The sequence below is a fragment of the Fusarium musae genome, chromosome 10 (assembly GCF_019915245.1).
Source record: "Fusarium musae strain F31 chromosome 10, whole genome shotgun sequence".
NCBI classification, from domain to species: domain Eukaryota; kingdom Fungi; phylum Ascomycota; class Sordariomycetes; order Hypocreales; family Nectriaceae; genus Fusarium; species Fusarium musae.
Window position 1 is genome coordinate 587,788 of NC_058396.1, and position 20,767 is coordinate 608,554.

Below are 20,767 nucleotides of genomic sequence, written 5' to 3' on the forward strand. Positions count from 1 at the left end.
ACTTTACTATGCAGTCGATTTCGAGGCGCATGACCTCAGCCAATATGTCTATGATCTCCGGAATTAGTGTATGCGGTAGAATGCCGATATGAACGTCAACGCCACGTTTGCTCAGGGCAGACTTGAGATCCTCAACGTAGGGAGTGTTCTTCGACAAGGAGCAAGATGCTATAATAAAGACTCGTGTACTCTTGGACATTTTTAGAGCATGTTTCTGGAAATGGCCGACTGAAGGCTGATTAATGGCGAAGGCTTGTCGCGGAAAGCTGGTCGAGTTGTTTCCTCAGTGTACCAAGAAGCCACGCTTGTTGGGATGAGTTTTATCTTTTGTTGATGATAGGTAGTAAGTAAACACATTGTCTCTCCCCAGCAAGTAAAGGCCTTGCAGGTATGACGGCAGATATGACGGTACCCTGGTGGAGCCGATCAAAGTCGTCATCAGAATCTCATACTGTCCAAGCACAGACCTGGCTTACCCTTGATAACAGCTTTGCTGGAAAAGATGATTTTCAATAGTCGATACGAAAAGTCTGCCAATAAGCCCATCTCTTGTGTCCTCGGCACAGTCGCCCAGGCCAGAACCTTGTTTCAGCTAGTATTCGGAACAACTGGTCGCGGACTCAACTACTGTCCTCAGCCAGATGCTGATAAACAACCGCGAGGGTCCTCGTTATGTGATGAATTCTGATGGCAGTTTCCTTTTGGAAATAACTCATTAAAGTTCTAATTCCTTTGTCCACTTAATCAGATTATCCAATCTCTTCTTCTCGTGATCAACATCAATCCACTCGAGATCAATAGGCCAAGATGACTTCACTTGCTCTTTCATTACCCTCTCCGCCTCGGCATCTTCTTCCTCATCATCCACTTCTCTCAGTAAAAATTGGTTCTCACGTCCCACGCTGCTCTTCAGGATACGAAGCACCAGTCTTGCCAAATAGCAATTCTTGCTTTGATCTTGGAGACCTCTTGCCACGAGGACAACAGTCGATCGTCTGCTTTCAAGACCTGCCGCCTCAGTAACATCCAAGGCTTTTGCTTGCATGAACCCTATAAAATGCATGCTTATAACCATTATGTCATAGGACTCGAATCCATGTCGTAAATAGTATAGCCGTATCAAGGTTTCCATTCTGATCTTGGTGTTGCTCAGTACCTTCTGAACACTTCCATCAGCTACTGCAGGTGTAGATGTCATACGTAGTGTTTCTAGAAGAAAGGTTATCAGTTGGTAGTAGTGCATACTGGAAACAGTCAACATAAACTGCGGTAAATGAGTTGGGTGCTTACTGGAGCTTGAGCTGCCATGGAAAAGAGATCTCTCTGCTTTTGAGATAAGGCGGCAGATTTTGGTACCAGCTGTCTAGACGAATACAAAAGCCCTTGATTCTGTCCACCGTGGATTCAGGGGTGTTCTTCAAATCCGAGAAGAACACAGCTGCGACATCATTCATAACATCTCGGAACTCAGAGGGTGTCCGGAAGGTATTGGCGTAGTTCAGCGATACAGGTCCTTGAGCTGCTGGAAAACGGAGCAAAAAGTCCCCATAACATTTATCTTGCTCTGGGAGCGGTATGCTAGGAGGCATAGAGAGTAGTGCTGCTTTGAATACGTGAAAGCTGTGTACACTGGTTGTCTGTTAGCTTGGTCATAAAACAAGAGATCTAGACTTGCGCTTGTAGCCCGAACATAGCCCATGCTGTAACGGCTCTGGAACAGAACTCGCGGTCATCGCTGCTCCTCTGTGGAGAGAATAGCTGCATTGCATGTGCAGCCGCAACAGCCTGAGCTAGGTAAGCTCTCCCCTCCTCATCACGGCCGTTGGCATCATATACGATGGCAAGCACAATCGCAGCTTGTATAGTCGGAAGCTGAGCATGGCCAATCTCAAGCTCCCATAACCGGCGCGCTTCTGCGAGGCACCAGTAACCCAGAGTTTCGGGACTCCAGAATCGGGACCGATGATTCGTGCTGGAGTAGCCGTGCTGGCAACCAAGGCTTAGTGCTTAGTGGCCCGGCAACTTGCGGGGTCTTACCTATACAAGCCGATGCGAGGATTGCATGGACCAAAAGGGAGGAGCAGTACTCCTTGCGGCCTGATGCCATGTCTTGTAGAAAATAGTCTTTTTTGAAAAGCTGGAAAGAATTTGAATTCCGTCAGGAAATAGGTCTGCAAGAGCTTCCGTAGTGACTTGTTATCCTTGATGATGGACGTCCAACCCGCCGCCTTGATCTTGTCTAGATAAGGATCTACCATCACACCAGCATGATAGGGCGCCGTGTAAACTATCTGATCTTGGGTTGTTGATGCATCATCATCTAGCATACTCGCCTCACTCGAAGAATACTTATACAACCATGAATCAAGGTACTGGTTTCCCTCTTGAATCAGGAGGCTAGGCATATCCTTGCGGTAGGGAAACTCATACTGGTAATAGTGATCCGGCACTATGTGTGCCTGTTTCAGAAGATCCGCACGTTGAATGTGACCAAGTATGGACTCAACAGCTTGGCCACTCTCTAGTCTTCTCACAATATCTGCGACTTCGTCGCCAGAATGTGGAATATTCCTGATACGCTCCCTGGTGTTCAAGGATGTCCAGTAGTGGCACTCCATCTGGCGTCTGGCGCATTGCGAGCACCGCGGCTTGCCGCCGTCGCACTAGAAGAAGAAACTTTCTTGACTCATCCTGTCATACATACACTAGGGAAGACGTGAAACTACACACTCGGGACTTGCGCTGCCGACATAGCTCGCAGGCTAACGTGATGGGCCTACGGCGTCTTGTCAGGCTTGCGACCAGCGGCGGACTTTGGCTTGAAGATTGGGATTCTTCACGGACTGGGCCAGGTAATAGGGGACGAGGCATGGTGTTCGCTTATGATAAGTGAGTTTGTCCTAATGCAACCAAATGCTGCAGAGGACATGTTCACAGTGAAGAAAGGGAGGGGTTTAGACCTCACATGAAATCTCTTTCACCAATCATATTTTGAGGCTGACTAGCTAGTAACTGGGTACCAGTGTCCATGACGTCTTAAATAGGTGATCTTGGAGCATCTCTACTCTCTGAGATACTCAGTATGAAGGACTGCAATGTCATGAAGAGAAGGAGGCTCGATGGGACAGCATGATGAGTAGTATTTAACCTCCCTGTTCTCCTCGGAATATTTGGGTCAAGCCCTTGTGATTAACTTCGTAACCCTGGCTCGCTCCAGGTCGGGATGTGGCGATCGGCTTTCCAGTCCGCGCACTAACTGACTAACCAGTGCGCTAATGCAGGGCACGTCAAAAGCGTTTTCGGTGGAGTTGAAACATTTTTACAGGGAGGATCCCGCTGGATCCCATCGATGATCAACGTCTTTCATCGTTGCATTCGATCTACGGAGTACTCACTAATCTCCCACGTGAATGTCTAACATCTATATCCCAATGTCTCTGTATCTCTCTCCAAATACTATCCAGAGACCATCTTTGTCGTGACTGTTTTGGCGGAAGCTCCCGTGTATCACCTCATGAAACACCTCGCCCTGTACTAGCCGCGTGTCAACCTCCACCACCAAGCTGACGTACAAAACAACCAACCCACAACACGATTCATAGCCAAACCCACCCACGTTAAACGCCACAGACATTCTCTTCCGCCGTTGATCGCCCCACGCTGCAGCCCGGTATCCAATATGATCGTTCCAAAACTCATCCGTTTCGTGGGGCTCTTGCGCCGGTTGACGCGTTCTGTGAGACTACCAAAAAGCCAGGTTTTGCAGTTTCATCCCGAGTCGAGTTCCGATCTGTTGGGATCTGCGGGAGTATATGAGATTTTGTTCTTCCCCAGGTCGAGAGACTTTTCGTTTCTGATGTACACTTCGCTGTAGCCATTCCTTACGTACGGCACGTTCACTTTACTGTTTCTTCTTTCTCGTTGTATCACTCTCCTTTATAATGAAGTTCTCTTCAGTTCTCACGAGCGGGCTCGCATCTTTCACACTGGTCGCTGGCCTTCCGACTATCACAGCACCGAGTGAACATTCTATTCAACAAGTTCGAAATCCAGTACATAAGCGCAATGGAATTGCAGCTCTCGGCAAGATATACCGAAAATATCACATCGACCTTCCGGAATACCTCAAAAGTTCACTACTTGCTCGTCGAGATAGTACCAGCACCGTCACCAATAAGCCTATCGAGAATAACGCTGAGTGGTTGACACCAGTTCAGATTGGAAATCCTCCGAGGACATTCCAGATGGATCTCGATACAGGATCATCGGATCTTTGGGTGTATGGTTCGAAAGCAGCTACTGCAGGCGGTAGCAGCAACCCATACAATGCCTCCAATTCGAAGACTTGTGAGGAGATGGCTGGTGCGAAATGGTCCATTGAGTACGGTGATGGAAGTGGCGCTTCGGGCCATGTTGTGAAAGATACAGTCTCCATCGGCGGCCTGTCAGTGGAGGCTCAGGCTGTACAAGTGGCTGACAAAGTGGATGAGTCTTTTACGACGCAACAAGAGTTGGATGGTCTCTTAGGACTGGGCTTCAGCTCTATCAACACGGTTACACCGAAGAAGCAAAAGACTTTCTTTGACAATGCGAAAACAGAGCATGGCACTGGGGTTTTTACCGCGGATTTGAAGCATGGTGCTCCGGGTACATATACTTTTGGCGTCATCAACAAGACGGCGTACGAGGGGGATATTACGTATACGGCTGTTGATTCATCGACGGGAATGTGGACATTCACTTCAACGGGATATACCGTTGGAAAAGGCAACGTCACCAAGACATCCATCACCGCCATCGCCGACACAGGAACATCACTCATATTCCTCCCCGAAGCAGTCAACAAGGCGTACTATTCTCGAATCGACGGTGCCAAAATCGACGCAACAGCGGGAGGCTACGTTTTCCCGTGCGACACGAAAATGCCCGACTTTACGTTCTACGTGGGGGAGACGGGTATCACGGTCCCGGGTGCTTACATGAATTTTGCACCGCTGGAGGGACCTGTTCCTGGTGAGAAGGAGGGGAAGAGGGAGGTTGGGACTTGTTATGGGGGGTTGCAGTCGAGTGCGGGAGATATCAACATCTTTGGTGATATTGCGCTCAAGGCGGCTTTTGTGGTGTTTGATGCGGAGAGGACGAGGATAGGGTTCGCGAAGAAGACTTTGGCTGGAGTTGAGTAGGGAAAAGTTATAGATAACATAGCGAATAACACTCTTTTATGATCCTATATAAATGTTTGATGTTTTATGTTGGCTGTGAATAATGCATCTTCAGTCTCTGGCTGCACAAATGCACAAGTTGAGCAAACACACAAAGTCAAGAAATCGCGCACAAAGACGAGTTGTGTTGTGTGCGAGTGTCCACTTATGCAGGGGCATACATACATGGCTTGCACTAATTGTCTCTGGTCTCTCTCCAGGAGACAAGTACCTCTCTGAGAGACCCACAGTAAGCACGATGTACCTTTCTTCACATGGAAGAGAGTCTTTACGATAACGATTCTGACAAGATAACAAAACCTCTCCGATGTCCGCTCAGCACTAAAGATCGGATCCGAAATTACACTGTTCTCAACTCCAGCAAATATTCCACCCAAGTGTCAATTCTCATTATCATGACTGTCGTATATTCTATGAAATCACGCTCTCATCATCATCAATGCAATTTTAGACAGCGGTAATCACTCCAGGTCCGCATCCCACAGATGTCAGATGCCATCCAACCGCTCTCTCAACATTCCTCAATATCTGCGGAACATGCTCGCTCTTCATGTGCATCATGCCCAGCACAATCCCAGCAAGGCACGCACTTCCAAACTTGGCAACGCCATGCTGCAGGACTTGTTTGACACCCTCTCTGATCTCGGGATCGCTGCACTTGAAGAGAACAACAAACAGCGGCTTCATGACGTTGTTGTCCATGAAGCGGAAGTTTGCTTGCGGCCCTTTTAGCTCGCCGAGGATACGGTGCGTCGTGGCGATGATCTCGCGGTACACGGGCTTCGCGTCAGGTAGCACCTTTGCATCCGTGTTGAGCTGTAAGTGGAGACTTGACAGACACTCTAGGTACAGTGCTTCAAAGACACTGGCTGTCACGTAACTGTGCGGCTCCTCATTTTTGCGCTGCTGTGTGTAGCGGTATAGCAGCACGAAACCGTTGTGCCAGCTTGAAAGGACCGAGAAAGCTCTCTCCCATGTAGCTTTGGTGGTCTCTTTATCGTCGTCCAAGAGATGATGAGCTAGGTGATGTTGTGCGACATCCCACCATCTTAACGCTTGATCCAAATCGTGAAATGAAGAGGGCATTTTGTCTACGGAGTACCTGTGTCTTCCAAGGCATCGCTTCGCAGCTAGGAACTCATCCGTGTCCCCGGTGATACCCAGTCTAAGGGCCCACGGGTATGTACTCAATCGCTGTATCATGTCAAACAGGGCATTCTCATAATCATCAAATACTAAATCTGATAAAGATACACCTTCTTGGGCACTTCGTTTACCGAGATACGCTTCAAAAAGACGAGCTGCGTGGTCGTGGTGCAGAACAGCAGCGTGCATGTCCCCGCGAAGGATATCGTAGGTGAGAAAAACAAGAGCCACGTGAGTAACACTACGCAGCGCACGTAGCGTAGAGGTAGCAGTCGTCACAGCACGTACAGTACGTGTATAGTACTGAAGAGACAGCTGATGCGCCTTATCAGCAGCTACAGAGTCGATGGTTGGCTGCGTGAAGGCGTTGACGGCACCGCCTAGGGCACAGCACGTCTCACGGACAGCGGCATCCTCATGGGCCAGCTGAGGCGTGATGGTAGCCAAGGTGTTGTGAGGGAGGGTGGTGCCCTGCTCGTTGGACCAGAGAAAAGTGGAGAACATGTCATATTGCGTCTGGTCTTTGAAGAGCGAGAGGATGTAGGTTGGCTTGGCTAGGATGCGTGTGTCGGACTGGGGTGCTGCTGTTGTCACGGCCGTAGCTGTGGTGTTGAAGCCGACGGATTGGCTCAGCGGGAAATGACATGTTAGACCGACGGCCTTGCACCGGTTACAGATTGGCTTGCCCTCATCACATTTCACTTTGCGGCGTCTGCATGATATGTATTAGCGACGATTTTACATTTGAGTAGACGTTTGTCTTTTGTCTGCACGCACTTGCACTCTTTACAACCAGTACGTGTCTTGAATGACTTTGTCTTTGGCTTCTTATTAGCGGCATTTTGGCCCGAGCGATCTGCAATGTCAAGGACAGCCACATTGGCATTCGGGATCTAAAGGCGACCAAAAGATAAAACATGTAAGTAAGCCACCGACGACATGAAACAGGTCTGCCCCAGTGGCATTTTGGTGCTTTTTTGCTCACCCGTGGCTTGTTGTTGGCCGGGACCGAGACGATCTGAGATGCTGACAGGTCGCCGCCGCGATTTTGGGGGGTTGTACACCGCCACCACTAGAGGAAGAACAAGAGGAGGCAGAGGCAGAGGCAGAGGCAGAGGCAGAGGCAGAGGCAGAGGCAGAGGCAGAGGCAGATGCCTTGGGTTTAGGTTTGAGAGCTATCGTCTGCTCCATCACACATTTACCCTGTTCGGAGCCGAAAGTGTGTGGCGTGACGGTATGGGGAAGGCGAGCCAAATGCCCGAGATGACACGAGGAGGGGGATGCGTTGTGAGTCTGTTCACTTTTGGTGGAGGAGTTTCAGAGCGTGTAATCCTACTTTATCCACATTGGGTGACTCTGTATCCAATCATCACTCGGCCTGTGCGAGTTACTCAAACAAGTTAGGGCTGGGGTCTCGTTTATTTGACCAGATTCCGAATTAGACAGGGATCGGCGCTTTGATGATCTTGGCTAACCGTCTCAAACCCTCAGCTGCATTCTGACTGCATGAAGACTCTGCAATAAGCGATCATGAATGACTGATGAATGGTCTCATCAGCAAGATGCTACTTCTGGCTGCTAGAGTTGCTGCTGAACCTTCCTTGCTGACATCCTGATCATCTCCCAGACGTGTTATCAGTGCATGGCTCATTAATCTAGAGCTGCGAAAGCTTGTACTACAGACATGATCTACAGGCTTGATGTAAGGTCTTCCTTGCATTTGACAGGCTGTGGATCAAACTTCGCTTATATCTTTCTGCCCGCTCAAATCGGTTAGTCTTGATACAAGTGATCGACATATTCTGGTAAGGGATGCTACACCAGGTCACCTTGGTCAACTTACAGGGTTACTTTCTATCAACTCCCGTTCTTTTGTTTCAGTATGAAGGAGGAATGGTGCTAATGCTAGGGTACGACTGTTCAGCGAGACAACTGGCAGGTGGAGGTTCAAGTTTGCTAAAGCCCGGAGCGCCGGCGTAACAGTATCGTCCGCGTTCTTGACAGGGCCTTCTCCATTTCATCATGTAATGTGTACTAGCATGGTCCCTACATTCTACGAAGACCTTAGCTTATTTGACTCCTTTTTTCTGAATATCTTTTGACGCACTGGAAATCGCACCGGAATATCTCAAGCCAAGGGAAGTGCTATCCAACAGCGTCAATTGATACATATTTGGGAAAGTTGGTGACCCTTAAGTTTGCATTAAATCGCAGCGAGCTCGTTGGGATGGCCATTATCTTCTGCCTTTCAACCATGAAAGTACTTGCTACCCAGAACATTAAGCCTTTGGCAGGCAACTCTCCAGCTAAGAGAAACAATTCTTTTTATTTTCTTTCATAATGTGGGCTGTTTACCCACGCCTTCTCCGGAACAAAGTTACAGCTGCCAATACCTTGAAACCATGGCGCGAGGCCTTTTATGAGCTCCCGTCAAAGTTTCCATGCTGGAAGGTTCACATTGAGCTGTTGTGACCTCTTCATGGGCGCAGGGTAAAACCTTAGAAACGTCATCACGAGCTTGAAGGACGCCCAATAACAACACAGACAAGTCATGTCTAGGTTTTGGCTGAAAGACTATTTACCATAACAACCGAGATTTCCTTTGAAATGGTGTATAAATAGAGCCCGTCTCCGCCTCCATTGTGGAGAGGAAGACGGTGAAGAAACAATCCACGATTGACTCTTAGCATTCTATATTATCGTCAAAACACCTCTTTTATGAGATATGACTTCATCCGCGAAAGCCTCATCTACGAAGGCCCCATCTGTGAAGGCCGGAAATGTGATCTCATCACTCACAGTCCTGAAGGGCTTCATTGACTCGATTCCTGCGGATGCTACGCTATATCTCGACCTCGAAGGTAAAAGTCTTAGCCGCAACGGGACTCTTACCATTATAACCATTCTCGTACACCCTACAAAAGTCACGAGGCTTATCGATGTTCAGACTCTTGGCAGCGCAGCTTTCACCACGCCTGGCACAAATGGAAAGACAATCAAGACTATACTGGAGGACCCTCAAATATCTAAGTGTCTCTGGGACGTACGTAACGATGCTGATGCCCTCTGGGCTCACTACAAGGTCCGTCTCGCGGGAGTCACAGATATACAGCTCCTAGAGAATGCCTCACGAATTACCGATAGAACGTACGTTCGTGGGCTTGAGACCTGCGTCGAGAATGATCTCAAGCTGGGGTTTGCAGAGCTTCACAGATGGACCCTCACCAAGAGGACGGGCAAGTCTTGCATAGTCGGCGATATTTTTTCCGTTCGCCCTTTGGACACTCTGGCCAAGGAATATTGTGTCAATGACGTTGTACACCTGCCTGCGCTACAAGTAACTTACACAAAGCGGATGAACAGCCAATGGATGAAAAGGGCTATGGACGAGAGTGCACGTCGTGTGGACGAAGCCTGTTCTCCAGAATACAAGCCCCAGTCGGAGAAGAAGAAGCTCAGGCCATGGGGGCCAGGATCGGGGATCAAGGAATTGACCATGGATGACTGGCTCGAGAAGTTTGATGATGACAGGATAAATAGCATGGAGAATGATATGTTCTGCGATAGTGACTATGACGACCTCAAAGGGGTCTGGGAAAACTAGTCAAAGAGGTTGCATTGAACGATACTTTCGATATTTGTTGGGAATTTCAAAAGTATCAGCGCGGTAGCTATATACTTAAAGCCCCTATACAAACTTTGAGAATATGCTCATAAGGAAACATGGTATTATGGTAGAATTCTGCTCACTGAATAGCCAGTTGACAGCTAGATGTTGTTCATTTCAAACTCTGTCTGTTTTTACGAGAGATGGAACTTCGATGTTCTGTTCAGAACAATACCTGTCTTTGTCTAATTGGTGCAAGAATGTAAAAGAGGTCGAATAAAGCTCGGGACTTGTGCTGGGCATGTTCATGTTGGAAAGCTCTGGACAAATAAAGGCAACCTTGATATGTCATAATTTTTACACTTGTTGAATTTCAAGTTTATAGAAACATAAGAAACATTATAACTTGAGCTGCGCATTGCTATCACAGTTTTAACTTTGAGCCTTCGCTGTCACCTGCAGAGCTCACGCAACACACACTACATATCTCACGTTGTACTACATTGTCTACAGAAAGAAGCAGGACATTGTGATGAATAAAGGGCATTCGAAACAAAATCAAATATTTTATCATCTGCATGTGATAGTAGCAGAAAAAATATAAATAAAGCTACCGTGGCTCATCAATCCCGATACTGAAAATTCGCTATCACATTCAATTCTCTCTTGAAACATCTTGATAGTCTGTAGCAACATACACAACACTTCAGCGAACCAGTCAGAATTCCCCAGTCGCGTTTAACACTATGAACACTACTTTCGAGAACTTGTCATACCAGGTAATGACACTCATCGACTTGGTGTTTGAAACGGTAGAAGCTGTGCGAAAAACTGCTCCACCAATGCCCTCTCAGGAAGAACTCGACAAACTGCTTTCCTATCTCAAGAGACTCAGCAATCACATGACTAAGATGATAGAACGGACGGATGGCCCAGAACAAGAGCTCAAGCTAGAGGCCGTAGTTACGCAGGCCAATGAAGTCATGCTTGAAGTGGACAACATGCAGTTTGCCATCTGGTTGCTTGACCCTGATCGCCCTTGTAAGAGCATTCACGGTGTTGTTTGTGACAACCCATTGGCACACAAGATCTATCAGTAGGAAGCAACTTTACGTCATGGGACGGATAACAAACACGAGAGCCAATGAATTCAAGGTGACATGAGATCGAGTTATTACGAGATTCAATATGGTATCCAAGAAAGGCTAACATGCGGTGAGTATATCGGGAGTTATAGTGATAGATACACGTGCGGGTCGAGCTCTTTGGTATTTAGGAGTTTCTTTAGGTGAGACTTGGGTGTCACTGTCATTAGTAAGATGGCGAGATCAATTCATTTGAAACTTAACCCCTGCTTGTCGTCGCTCTTGGACAGAATGTTCTAATCCTGTTCTGTTGCTTATATAGTAAAAGACTAAACGCGTGTCCGTGAGTGCGTCCGATGTAAGATACTGTGACTTGATCGTGGAATGTTTCAAGACGGTCGACTGCTAAGTGTTTTCTACCTTATTTTTGAATCGAGAACGTGGTATCTTTAGAAGACTTTTGAACTCAGAAAAAGCTTACTCGATAGGTCCAGGCTGTTGGCGCAAAATAGCATATGTGAAAATGTCCCATTTACTTGCAGGCCTCCAGAAATGCCGCATAGGAGCTTCAACGATATTTGAGGCTCTATGCCTCCTAGTCATGGCGCTTGGCGATAATCGTGTTTTGAGATGGACCTGGTTCAGATTCATGATGTTCCTCTTCCAATGTGTTGAAGCATGTTTGCATACTCACTGGAAGCGTACCAATTGTGCTGTGGTCTGGCGTACAATACGCGCTGCAAACATAAAAAGCATCTTTGACGAAATTCCGCCAAGCATACAAAGGAAGATATCGTTCAATCGCGGTGTTGTACAAGCGTCTGGTTTCGGTAAGAGTAGAGGATGAAGAACACCATGGCTTGCTTCGAATAATGAACACCTAGTTTTGTTCTAGCTCTAGCTCTGCATGATGTAATGTTCAGCTCTGTTAGAAGGACATAAGAAATGAACATACTGTGGTATTCAACGATATAAAATTCTACTATCCTCAGTAACGGGACCTTAATGCTAAATCCGCAAGGCTCAAGTCCACCATCTCTAAAGCCTAAAACATTATCCGGTATTCTGAAACTCGTTGTCAACATGGCTACCAACGTACCTACAGTTATCCCACGAGTCGGTGTCTCATACAGTACATTTATGGAATCGCTCTGTAGACTTAAGAAGGGTGTATTCAGAGACGCATCAATTGGCGCTCTAGGCAAGGTACAGAAGGTCCATCAAGCTCAGTCAAGAATCCTAAAGTGCTACCCTGACCTTGAGACCGGTATTCTTGGAACCGCTAGGCCGCCTTCCCAAAGATATCCATCACAGAATGAGATTGATGAACTTCTCGGTGATCTGAGGAGTGTCAAGTACTTTTTGTTTGACATGGCGCGTCGTTTCTACTCTGGCCATGAGAACGAGCGGAATATGTTGCAGCCCTTGGACGAGGTGACAGTAAGCTTGGAGAACCAGCTTTATTGTATTCAATTAGCTATCAACAAGCTGGATCCTTATCGCGGGCCTAAGGATATCTTCGGCATGCATTGTGGTGTACTTGTTGATGAGAACTTGGCCGGAACTAACAGAGAGGGCACCGGTAAGATTGAGGAACAGATGCAGCAGATGGCAATCTAGATGGGTAAAGGTCTCAGCTTAGTCTTGGTTTGCAGGATCGTCGATAGTTCAACATTCGTAGGTAAGTAATGTGACTGCTGCTGACATCTGCCAGAAAGACCATGTCCTTTATACAGTCACGGGTGTTGTGATTGGTGACTGATGGACAGTGTACTTACTAGCCATCCGAAGTCTATTACCATAAGTACCATTTAGTCTAAGAAAATGTAGAAAATATGTCTTAGACATGACAAACCAGAATCAATGCCGCTTCTCCGTCACTTATCACCTGCCCATATTATCGTCTGCCAATATGTAGCCATTTCACATTTCAAGAAGCATATCTGCTCTGAAAATTTCAGAAGAAAATTATGATAATATCTTCAATGCTTGTGGCTGAAGTTCAAGTTCCCATGCATTTGTGAGAGATCTCCCACTTCAAACCCCGGCACATAACCCCAGGCATTCTCGTTCCACCCTATAAGTGACGATATTAGTTCTGGAACAAGCGCCATAATTGACCAACTCACCTAGCCCTACGCCATGTCCGTGTACCGGGGCTCCGATAGAGGGCATATGCACGCCTTGCATTTGAGAAATGCTCGCGGCCTGCAGCTGGTGGCAGTGGTAAGGATACGCACCTGAAGCCAGGTGCATGTGCATCATTGTGCTGGGTACAAAAAGTGGAGGGCTATCCTCCGCATAGTAGATGCACCCGTGTCCCGGTATGATCGTAAAATGAGTCGCTACGGCGTATTCTGTCGGAGCAGCCAGCAGCGAGATTGATGGGCTTGGCGATTGGCTTTTCCCGTCCTTGTCCCGCTCCAACCTCGACTTTGGGGCCGTCTTCTTTCCCCGCGTGTTTCTGCGGGCAATTCTCCTAGGCGGGGTGCTGGGGCCCTCCCGGTTAGTATCCTACACCAGTCAGCATTGTGTATATTGTTTGTCATGGTGTATGTGTCTACCTCATCCATCTGGGATGCAGCGCGCTTAGGCGCTGACGAAGGGAGAGGATGCCGTGGCACAGCAAGCTGTGATGAGGGGGTCTCTCTTAGGGCAGGCATTATGTACGGTCGAATGTTGTTGGTTTCAGACATGATTTGGAAGGTAAGGACGCCTGAGGATATGGTATGAACGAATCGAGCAGGTGAATCACTGATGAAAGGGGAAAGTTGCCTAAGGACCGCTATGATAGTATTGAAAGTCGTTGAAGAAAGGGGGCTTTTAACGGACTCATGAATGGAATCGACTGCCCTTTTGAACTTCACTGAGTCCCTCCATCATCTCGAGAATCACACGTCCAGTTATCGATTTGACTGTTTGGTATAGTGATGTGTCGGAAAATGACCGTTTGGGCGGTATCCACTATACGGCGTGGCGTTGGATACATGACGGGAATCAACGTTAGCGATGTGCTACTATCCTCACCGACCTGGCAAGAAGAAACCCTTGTCCCCTGTCTGTTCTGATGTAGAGCTGAGGTGGGCAGGAGATAGGGCTGCTGCGTCATGGATGGGGCAGTTCCGATCTGTTGGACCCTTTGTCGATGTTGTGAAGACTTGCACCGTGATATTATGGGGCGGTCAGTACGGCGATACCTTTGAGCAGTTTAGATTCTTGAAATGGCTGTCATCGCTCTGAGAGTAACAGTGTTATAATTTTGAGAAGCTTCGTTTCATTCTATCTTGAGACAGTTCTGTCGCTTCATGATCGCAGCCGTGCCTGGATTAATGAACAAACGCCACGAGCCACTACGTCTTAGCATGGACAATTTAAGTCTCGTGTCTGACACCGAATGTTCTAGAAATTATCTAATTCACGTATTCCAGCAAGTGCTAGCCAATACAGACACATGGCGTTCAGCTATGACTGCTTCTACGACAGTGTTGGCAAGCGTATGCGCCACCATGGCTGTTGTCGTAGATTGGTAACAGGGGCCCCGTGCTGGGTTATATGTGATATGTTTCCAATTCATTGAGGTCTACTCCGTAGCGTACTCGCATCGCTACCTGGCATCGAAGCAGCCATGTTCTAATGCTGCTCCCTATCAGATCTCAGTCTCGATGAAACAGACAAGTGAGACCAAGAGTCTCACCAATATTTCGGGCTGTGACTCACTTATCTCGTTGCTTATTAAATGAAGTTTAGATCGCGGTTATTGGCATTGGGCGCCTTTACCAAACGTGTGGAGGTGAAGTTGTTGGTGTTGATAGTGGAGACCAAACGGTTCGGAGCATCTGGCAGAGGGGCCGGCATCCGCCTTATGCCGTCCCGCATCCGCGTCTTAGCTTCTTAGCTTCTGTAGCTGAAACCCCAGTCCCGCCGACATCTGGAGATGGAGATGGGAATTACGGAGCATTGGAGCGAGATGAGTGTGAAACCATCGATCTGGATCTAGGCACATGAAAAGTCCTTGCCTTGCTACATTCGAGCCTGACAGTGTGTTGCACGGTATGTCACAAGTTACAAAGTCTGTAACCTTACTGTAGAAGATGTAGTCTCACTGTGCCGTAGTGATCAGAGGCAGTTGAACATTTTGCCCAGATTCTTGCAAGCTGCACAAGTCAGGCAAATGGCACAAACCCATTCTGTTCTGCACAAGATTAGCAATTCATAATTCTTCCCAGCCACCGCCGTCATCTCTGTCCTCCCCTGTTCTAAACCGTGTCACCTCAAATATGAGCCAGACCACGGGCCCACGTTACACGACACACGCTAAAGCTCCACTGACGCGTTTGCTCTCGCGACGCGAGCAAGCAAATTGAAATGGCTGGAGAGACACGAGCGAAAGGTACATCGAGGGGGACAACCTTGAACGTACCTTTTGCCAGGTGGGCACCCTTGTCGAAAAGGCAGCGAGCGAGGTCGGCGGCTTGGCGTTGCACAACATTTGTTAGTGCATTTGGTGGGCTTGGCTTCTCTGTCTTGTGCTTGACAAGCAACAGTGCCCGCCCACATGATTCCGCGGCCTATTGTACTGATGCGATGCAGCCCCAATGTTGAGCTGGCAGCGGGCAGTCTGTCTGTCTTTGCCCATCTTGATTCTCACGCCAACACTGGCCTCTGCTCCAGCTGTCACTCGCATCTCAGTCTGCCGTGAATGCGCTATTGCTTGACTTTGCACGCGGCTATGGTCAGCGACTTCGGATGCTGTGTGCCATCCATGGGCCTAATCTGTCCGACCGTCACTCCGGCTTACCACCATTTGCTTATGCCTCTGGCAACTGCTCTCCCACCACCACCACCAACAAACGATTGTGAATGCCACGACGTTAGACTTGCAGTGGCCTCCCACTTCACGCTGTCTACCTCTACCATCCCGCTCGCGACCCTCCCGCCGCCAGCGTTTCTAGCTCTCGTCCTCTCGAGCTCCATTCCATCACGTACCTCTTCTTCCCGAGACGATCTCCGCTATTGCCGATAATACACTACATGTTGGCCTTGAGCTGTCAAGACTTCTCTGGCCTTTGTGGATGGGGCGTGCGTAACTGTTGTTGTAGCTTCCATGAGCGGTCACTGCCGGCTTGGCTGTCATTGCAGGTGCGCCTGTGATGACGAGCCTGCCAGTGTTGTTGTCGCGATGCTTCGACAGACGGATTGCGCCAACGTCAATACGACTACGGACATGCTCGGCTTTATTCCTTGCGCAAGTGATGTATTGGTCCGTCAAAGATCTATTTTTTCCTGCCTGTATTGATCCACCGTGACGTCGGTGTCTATACCAATCTGTCTATACATCAGGTTCAACCTCGTCCACCGTCGGCACCTTGTGCAATTCGACCCCAAAGAACTTTGACATTTCCTTAACACTATCCCATATGACCTGGACATCCTCCTTCGACACCCCGATTCGTCGCGTTCCCCGAATATGCCAATGCGTCTCCAGCGGGAGATTCTGGCTCATGATCGCCGGCAGTACCACCAGCTGCGTGTCCGTATCGTCCAAAACCTGCCGATCCGATAGAAACAATCCATATGTAATCTCCGCCGAAACCCACGCAAAGTCCTTGTGCGCGTCAAACAATCCCATCGTATCCCCCGCGTTTCGAGTGTACACTTTCTTGAACCAATCGATTCCGCGGTCGTGGTTTGCCTGATCGGCCTGCCATCCGTCGCGCGTTTGGCCAAAGTCTCGGTCCTCGGGTTTCTCGACCTTCATGATTGACAGGATGGCTTCGAGGGGCTTGCACACGCCGACGAGGATGATGGTCTTGACGAGGGCTTCGCGGAGGCGTCGTATGAGAGCCTGGCGTGATTCGCTGGTCTGGTAGGCTTCTTGGCGGGTGAGGTATTGGTAGAGAGCTGCTGCGGCTTCGGGGTCGGGACTGGCGGAGAGACAGGCGATGACGAGGAGATACCAGCGCTGGTCGCCTAGCTGGGTGTCTCTGAAGCGGGTTTCGATGCTTTGGAAGAGCCGAGATAGCTCTGGGGTAAGTCCCGTAGGTGCCATTGTGACTGCTGTAGATTGAGTAGAGGTCAATGGTCGTGAAGCGTTGGTGATGCCAAGTTCTAAGTAGCATTGAGCTTATAGCTTCCTTGTAAGACTTTGGTGGATAAGGTTTCTCCCCCTCTCTGTTTAACTCGGCATCTCGGTAGCCACGTGGATCGCTGTAGCGACACAACAAACACAATTAAGATGATTCATCGGTCACAATGTAATGTAATGTTACGTCTCATTTCATTCCACAGCGCGCACGCCTTGAAGCGGCGGGCGGTGGTTATCTTATCTTGAACCTCCCCGTGCCACCATCGGCAACTGACCCCGCATCCGGATTAAGCTTGAGCTTGCAGTTCACGAGCTCGACCAAATCTGAACAGTGAGAGCTCAAGTGAATCCTGCCGGCTACATAGACTAAATCGTACCATGAGCATATCGTTCGCTGAAGGAGCTGTGAGATGCTCGTAACAATAACGCTGTGAAATGCGGTCGTAGTCCGACATACTTCCGTAGGTTCCGGAGTCGCAGCTGGATCAATTGCCGTGCCGTGAACTCCTTGTCCGCCACTAAATTGGTTATTGGTCATTGTACGGCACATGGCAAGAGACATAGATTATCTTGACAACAACAACTCGTTATCAATTTATCGAGTTTTCAAGCTCGCTTACCTAGTATACAAAGATCTTTGCGATGATGATGCTTCCCGTTAACGATTCGGGCATCATGTAGCTCAAATCATCATGGGCGAATCCTCAATTCGGTCATGAGACAAGGAGAACATCGCAATCCGCGATACAGATGTAGCATAGCCAACTCCTTCGTAGAACCGCAGGTGCGAGGAGCTGCCACTTTGGGAAATTACCCATTCCTTCCTGTCAGCTTACCCGAAATCAGATATCTTACCTCCGCTGACACTCTGCTCCATGGCAAAGTCCGACAAGTCCGTTTCCAGAGACACATATATCCCAGATGCTGCATGAACATACCCCTAAGTGTCATGAGATTGTAGTGGACGAACGGTACACAGGTAAATTCTGTTCCAAGCCAAGTCATCATGGGCCAAAGGGCATCCTTGGTTGTTGAAGTCGAGATCGATGCTTCAGTTGAGGTCGTCAAATCACTTGTAGGGCGGTACCCAATAGCTTTGACCCATATCTAATAACATATAGTTCAAAGACTTTCCTCGTTTCCCAGAATGGAGCAGCTGGTCCATCGAACCAGTGACTTCATCCAAAAAGATCGATGACTTGATGCCCATGGAAAAGATGAGGGTCGACGTCAAAGACGCCAAGCTCACAGCGACTCTCATCGTGAGTAATTACATTCAGCTCCTCTAAATCATATGCCTGACCAGTCTCAGAGAAACGACCCTGATGTTTTCGAGTGGGAAGGCGGTTTGTGGCCGCTTGTCACGGGTCGTCATGAGTTCAGCTGGAGGGCAAGCACAAAGGCTCCTGGGGGGACGACGTTTACGCAGAGGGAGAACTGGCACGGACTAATTGTCTTTCTTTGGAAGCCGGGCTGGATTATAGGAAGAAGTGCGAAGAGAAACTTTGAAGCGTTTAGTGCAGAGGTCAAGACGGAGGCGGAAAGGAGAGCTGTGGCGATGCAGTAAATCCGGCCAGGATTGTTATGTTCACGGATCAAGTTCTATCGTATAGAGAGTTTAGTTGAACTTTTTGAAACTTTTCGCTAGATTTCGGTCAACCGCTGACATTCCATCTTCTTCCCGCATTGATACTTGTTAGCTGGCAGCGTTTCATCCGGCCGTCAGTGCAGGGTTGCATTTCCGTTTCGCCTCATCCCAAACTCAGAATAACACCATCTCCACAAATAAAACTCTAGAAAGCAGATGACCATTGTTTCCCAGTGGAAATCAACCAACAATGGCCGTAGATCTCGTTGTCAGACACTTCAACATGATCTGATCCAGGATAACGGGACCTGGGAACGTGGGGGTTCACGTGGACACCCACGCTCGTATCAACACTCGGCATACTCGGATCGGTCAACCGTCACGCGGGGGATGAAATATTACTCTGAGGCCATCTAGACGTGCTCTTTTCTTTCAAGCGAGGTGATGGATTTGACCGCTACTCAAACGGGAAATCTTTGCCAATCAGCTGAGACCTGCCTAACGCGTCCCCCCTCGCAGCTCACCAATATCGAGGTCCTGGATCAGCAGAAGAATGTCATGGTTTCTTGGTGCCGTGATCGGGATTCGGAAAGGATCACCAGATGTTGAGGGGTGAATAAAACTGAACATCTACCCGCTCATTTGAGTCCCTCCATAGTAATATCTATTCAGCAATTGACTTGCTTACATCTTCAATATGCCTCCTGGAGTTCCACCAAAGCGATCCTACTCTCGCACCGACGCTGCTGTTCGCGTCGAGTACCCTGAACATCATGAACTTCCTGCTAGTAAGCCATTGATCGGCCAGGGCGGACAGTTCTCCAAGCCGACATTGGCGTCGTTGTCGCTTGAGGGGAAGACGATTGTAATCACGGGCGGTGCTAGAGGATTGGGGTTGGTTATGGGGCAGGGAATTGTTTACTCGGGTGCCGATTTGGCGATTGTTGACTTGAACAGTATGTGACTATTCCGAATGATCTGAGGAGATACTGACAATTTGCAGAGGATGAAGCGCAGTCTCAGGTTGGGCAGTTAACTGATGCCTTCAAGAGAGAGAATCCAAACAGCCAGAAGTTAGCATACCAGCCCCTTCTTCGATTCAACTTCTGACAGAACGACAGAATTCCTCGAGTCACAGCTCACTACGCAGATGTCGCGGACCAAGACTCAGTCACCAAATGCATCGCCGAAATTCTCAGCATTCATCACAAAATCGATGGCCTAGTTACATCAGCCGGCTTCACTGAGAATTTCGATGCGATCCACTACCCCATTGAACGTATGCGAAAGTTATGGGGCGTCAATGTCGACGGAACTTATCTGTTCGCCGTCGCTGTTGCCAAGCATCTCATGGAGCGTGAGGCGCCCGGAAGTATTGTTGTTATAGGCAGCATGTCTGGGGCCATCGTCAATGTTCCTCAACCGCAGGCGTAAGTTACCACGGAACCGAGAAGAAGAAGAGTGATTACTGATAGTATTGCTTAGGCCGTATAACGCTGCCAAGGCGGCGGTTCGTCATCTAGCTGCTTCTTTGGCAGTTGAGTGGGCCCATGCTGGCATTCGTGTCAACTGTATCTCTCCCGGTTACATGTTGACAGCCTTGTACGTTATTCTTGTTCAATCATTGAGCTTTTGACTAAAAGGCGGCAGAACGCAGAAGATCTTGAACGACAACCCAGATCTCGAAAAGACGTGGACATCTCTCATCCCCCAGGGACGAATGGGCCAGCCACAAGACTTGATGGGACCTGTCACCTTCCTCCTGTCTGATGCTTCTTCGTACATGACTGGATCGGATCTTCGAGTTGATGGAGGCTACACTGTCACTTAGTTAGAATGAGTCTTCGCCAGTGCTGTCATGATAGACATGGGATATTTGAATGAACGTGTAAAATCCAAATGGTGGCCTCAATGCATGAAAGGTCTCTGGTCGATCCTGGCGTAACCTCAGAGAGCAGGAAATGTCAAACATTGAACAGGGTGCTAAAATGAGCTGATCCAAAAGCCTCATAAAATATACCAAAGTTACCTTGG

General features: G+C 48.5%; 8 protein-coding genes across 8 annotated transcripts; 5 read left to right on the forward strand and 3 right to left on the reverse strand.

The window, feature by feature from the left end:
* Positions 1-715: 715 nt before the first annotated feature.
* J7337_012362 (uncharacterized protein) lies at positions 716-1,243 on the reverse strand (the record flags this gene model as incomplete). Its single annotated transcript, XM_044829888.1, has 1 exon — positions 716-1,243. The coding sequence occupies one exon, from the start codon at positions 1,241-1,243 to the stop codon at positions 716-718; it is 528 nt and encodes a 175-aa protein (XP_044674804.1).
* Positions 1,244-3,941: 2,698 nt separating this feature from the next.
* J7337_012363 (uncharacterized protein) lies at positions 3,942-5,183 on the forward strand (the record flags this gene model as incomplete). Its single annotated transcript, XM_044829889.1, has 1 exon — positions 3,942-5,183. The coding sequence occupies one exon, from the start codon at positions 3,942-3,944 to the stop codon at positions 5,181-5,183; it is 1,242 nt and encodes a 413-aa protein (XP_044674805.1).
* Positions 5,184-5,669: 486 nt separating this feature from the next.
* On the reverse strand, positions 5,670-7,559 carry J7337_012364 (uncharacterized protein; the record flags this gene model as incomplete). Its single annotated transcript, XM_044829890.1, has 2 exons — positions 5,670-7,080; positions 7,354-7,559. 2 exons carry the CDS (start codon positions 7,557-7,559, stop codon positions 5,670-5,672), a joined length of 1,617 nt encoding a protein of 538 aa, XP_044674806.1.
* A 1,534-nt stretch (positions 7,560-9,093) lies between these two features.
* On the forward strand, positions 9,094-9,972 carry J7337_012365 (uncharacterized protein; the record flags this gene model as incomplete). Its single annotated transcript, XM_044829891.1, has 1 exon — positions 9,094-9,972. The coding sequence occupies one exon, from the start codon at positions 9,094-9,096 to the stop codon at positions 9,970-9,972; it is 879 nt and encodes a 292-aa protein (XP_044674807.1).
* A 749-nt stretch (positions 9,973-10,721) lies between these two features.
* On the forward strand, positions 10,722-12,680 carry J7337_012366 (uncharacterized protein; the record flags this gene model as incomplete). Its single annotated transcript, XM_044829892.1, has 2 exons — positions 10,722-11,016; positions 12,082-12,680. The coding sequence occupies 2 exons, from the start codon at positions 10,722-10,724 to the stop codon at positions 12,678-12,680; spliced, it is 894 nt and encodes a 297-aa protein (XP_044674808.1).
* A 3,709-nt stretch (positions 12,681-16,389) lies between these two features.
* On the reverse strand, positions 16,390-17,109 carry J7337_012367 (uncharacterized protein; the record flags this gene model as incomplete). The annotated part of the gene is made up of 1 exon (XM_044829893.1): positions 16,390-17,109. One exon carries the CDS (start codon positions 17,107-17,109, stop codon positions 16,390-16,392), a length of 720 nt encoding a protein of 239 aa, XP_044674809.1.
* Positions 17,110-18,151: 1,042 nt separating this feature from the next.
* Positions 18,152-18,434, forward strand: J7337_012368 (uncharacterized protein; the record flags this gene model as incomplete). Its single annotated transcript, XM_044829894.1, has 2 exons — positions 18,152-18,220; positions 18,267-18,434. The coding sequence occupies 2 exons, from the start codon at positions 18,152-18,154 to the stop codon at positions 18,432-18,434; spliced, it is 237 nt and encodes a 78-aa protein (XP_044674810.1).
* A 996-nt stretch (positions 18,435-19,430) lies between these two features.
* On the forward strand, positions 19,431-20,564 carry J7337_012369 (uncharacterized protein; the record flags this gene model as incomplete). Its single annotated transcript, XM_044829895.1, has 5 exons — positions 19,431-19,689; positions 19,737-19,806; positions 19,855-20,163; positions 20,219-20,335; positions 20,384-20,564. The coding sequence occupies 5 exons, from the start codon at positions 19,431-19,433 to the stop codon at positions 20,562-20,564; spliced, it is 936 nt and encodes a 311-aa protein (XP_044674811.1).
* Between the last annotated feature and the right edge of the window lie 203 nt (positions 20,565-20,767).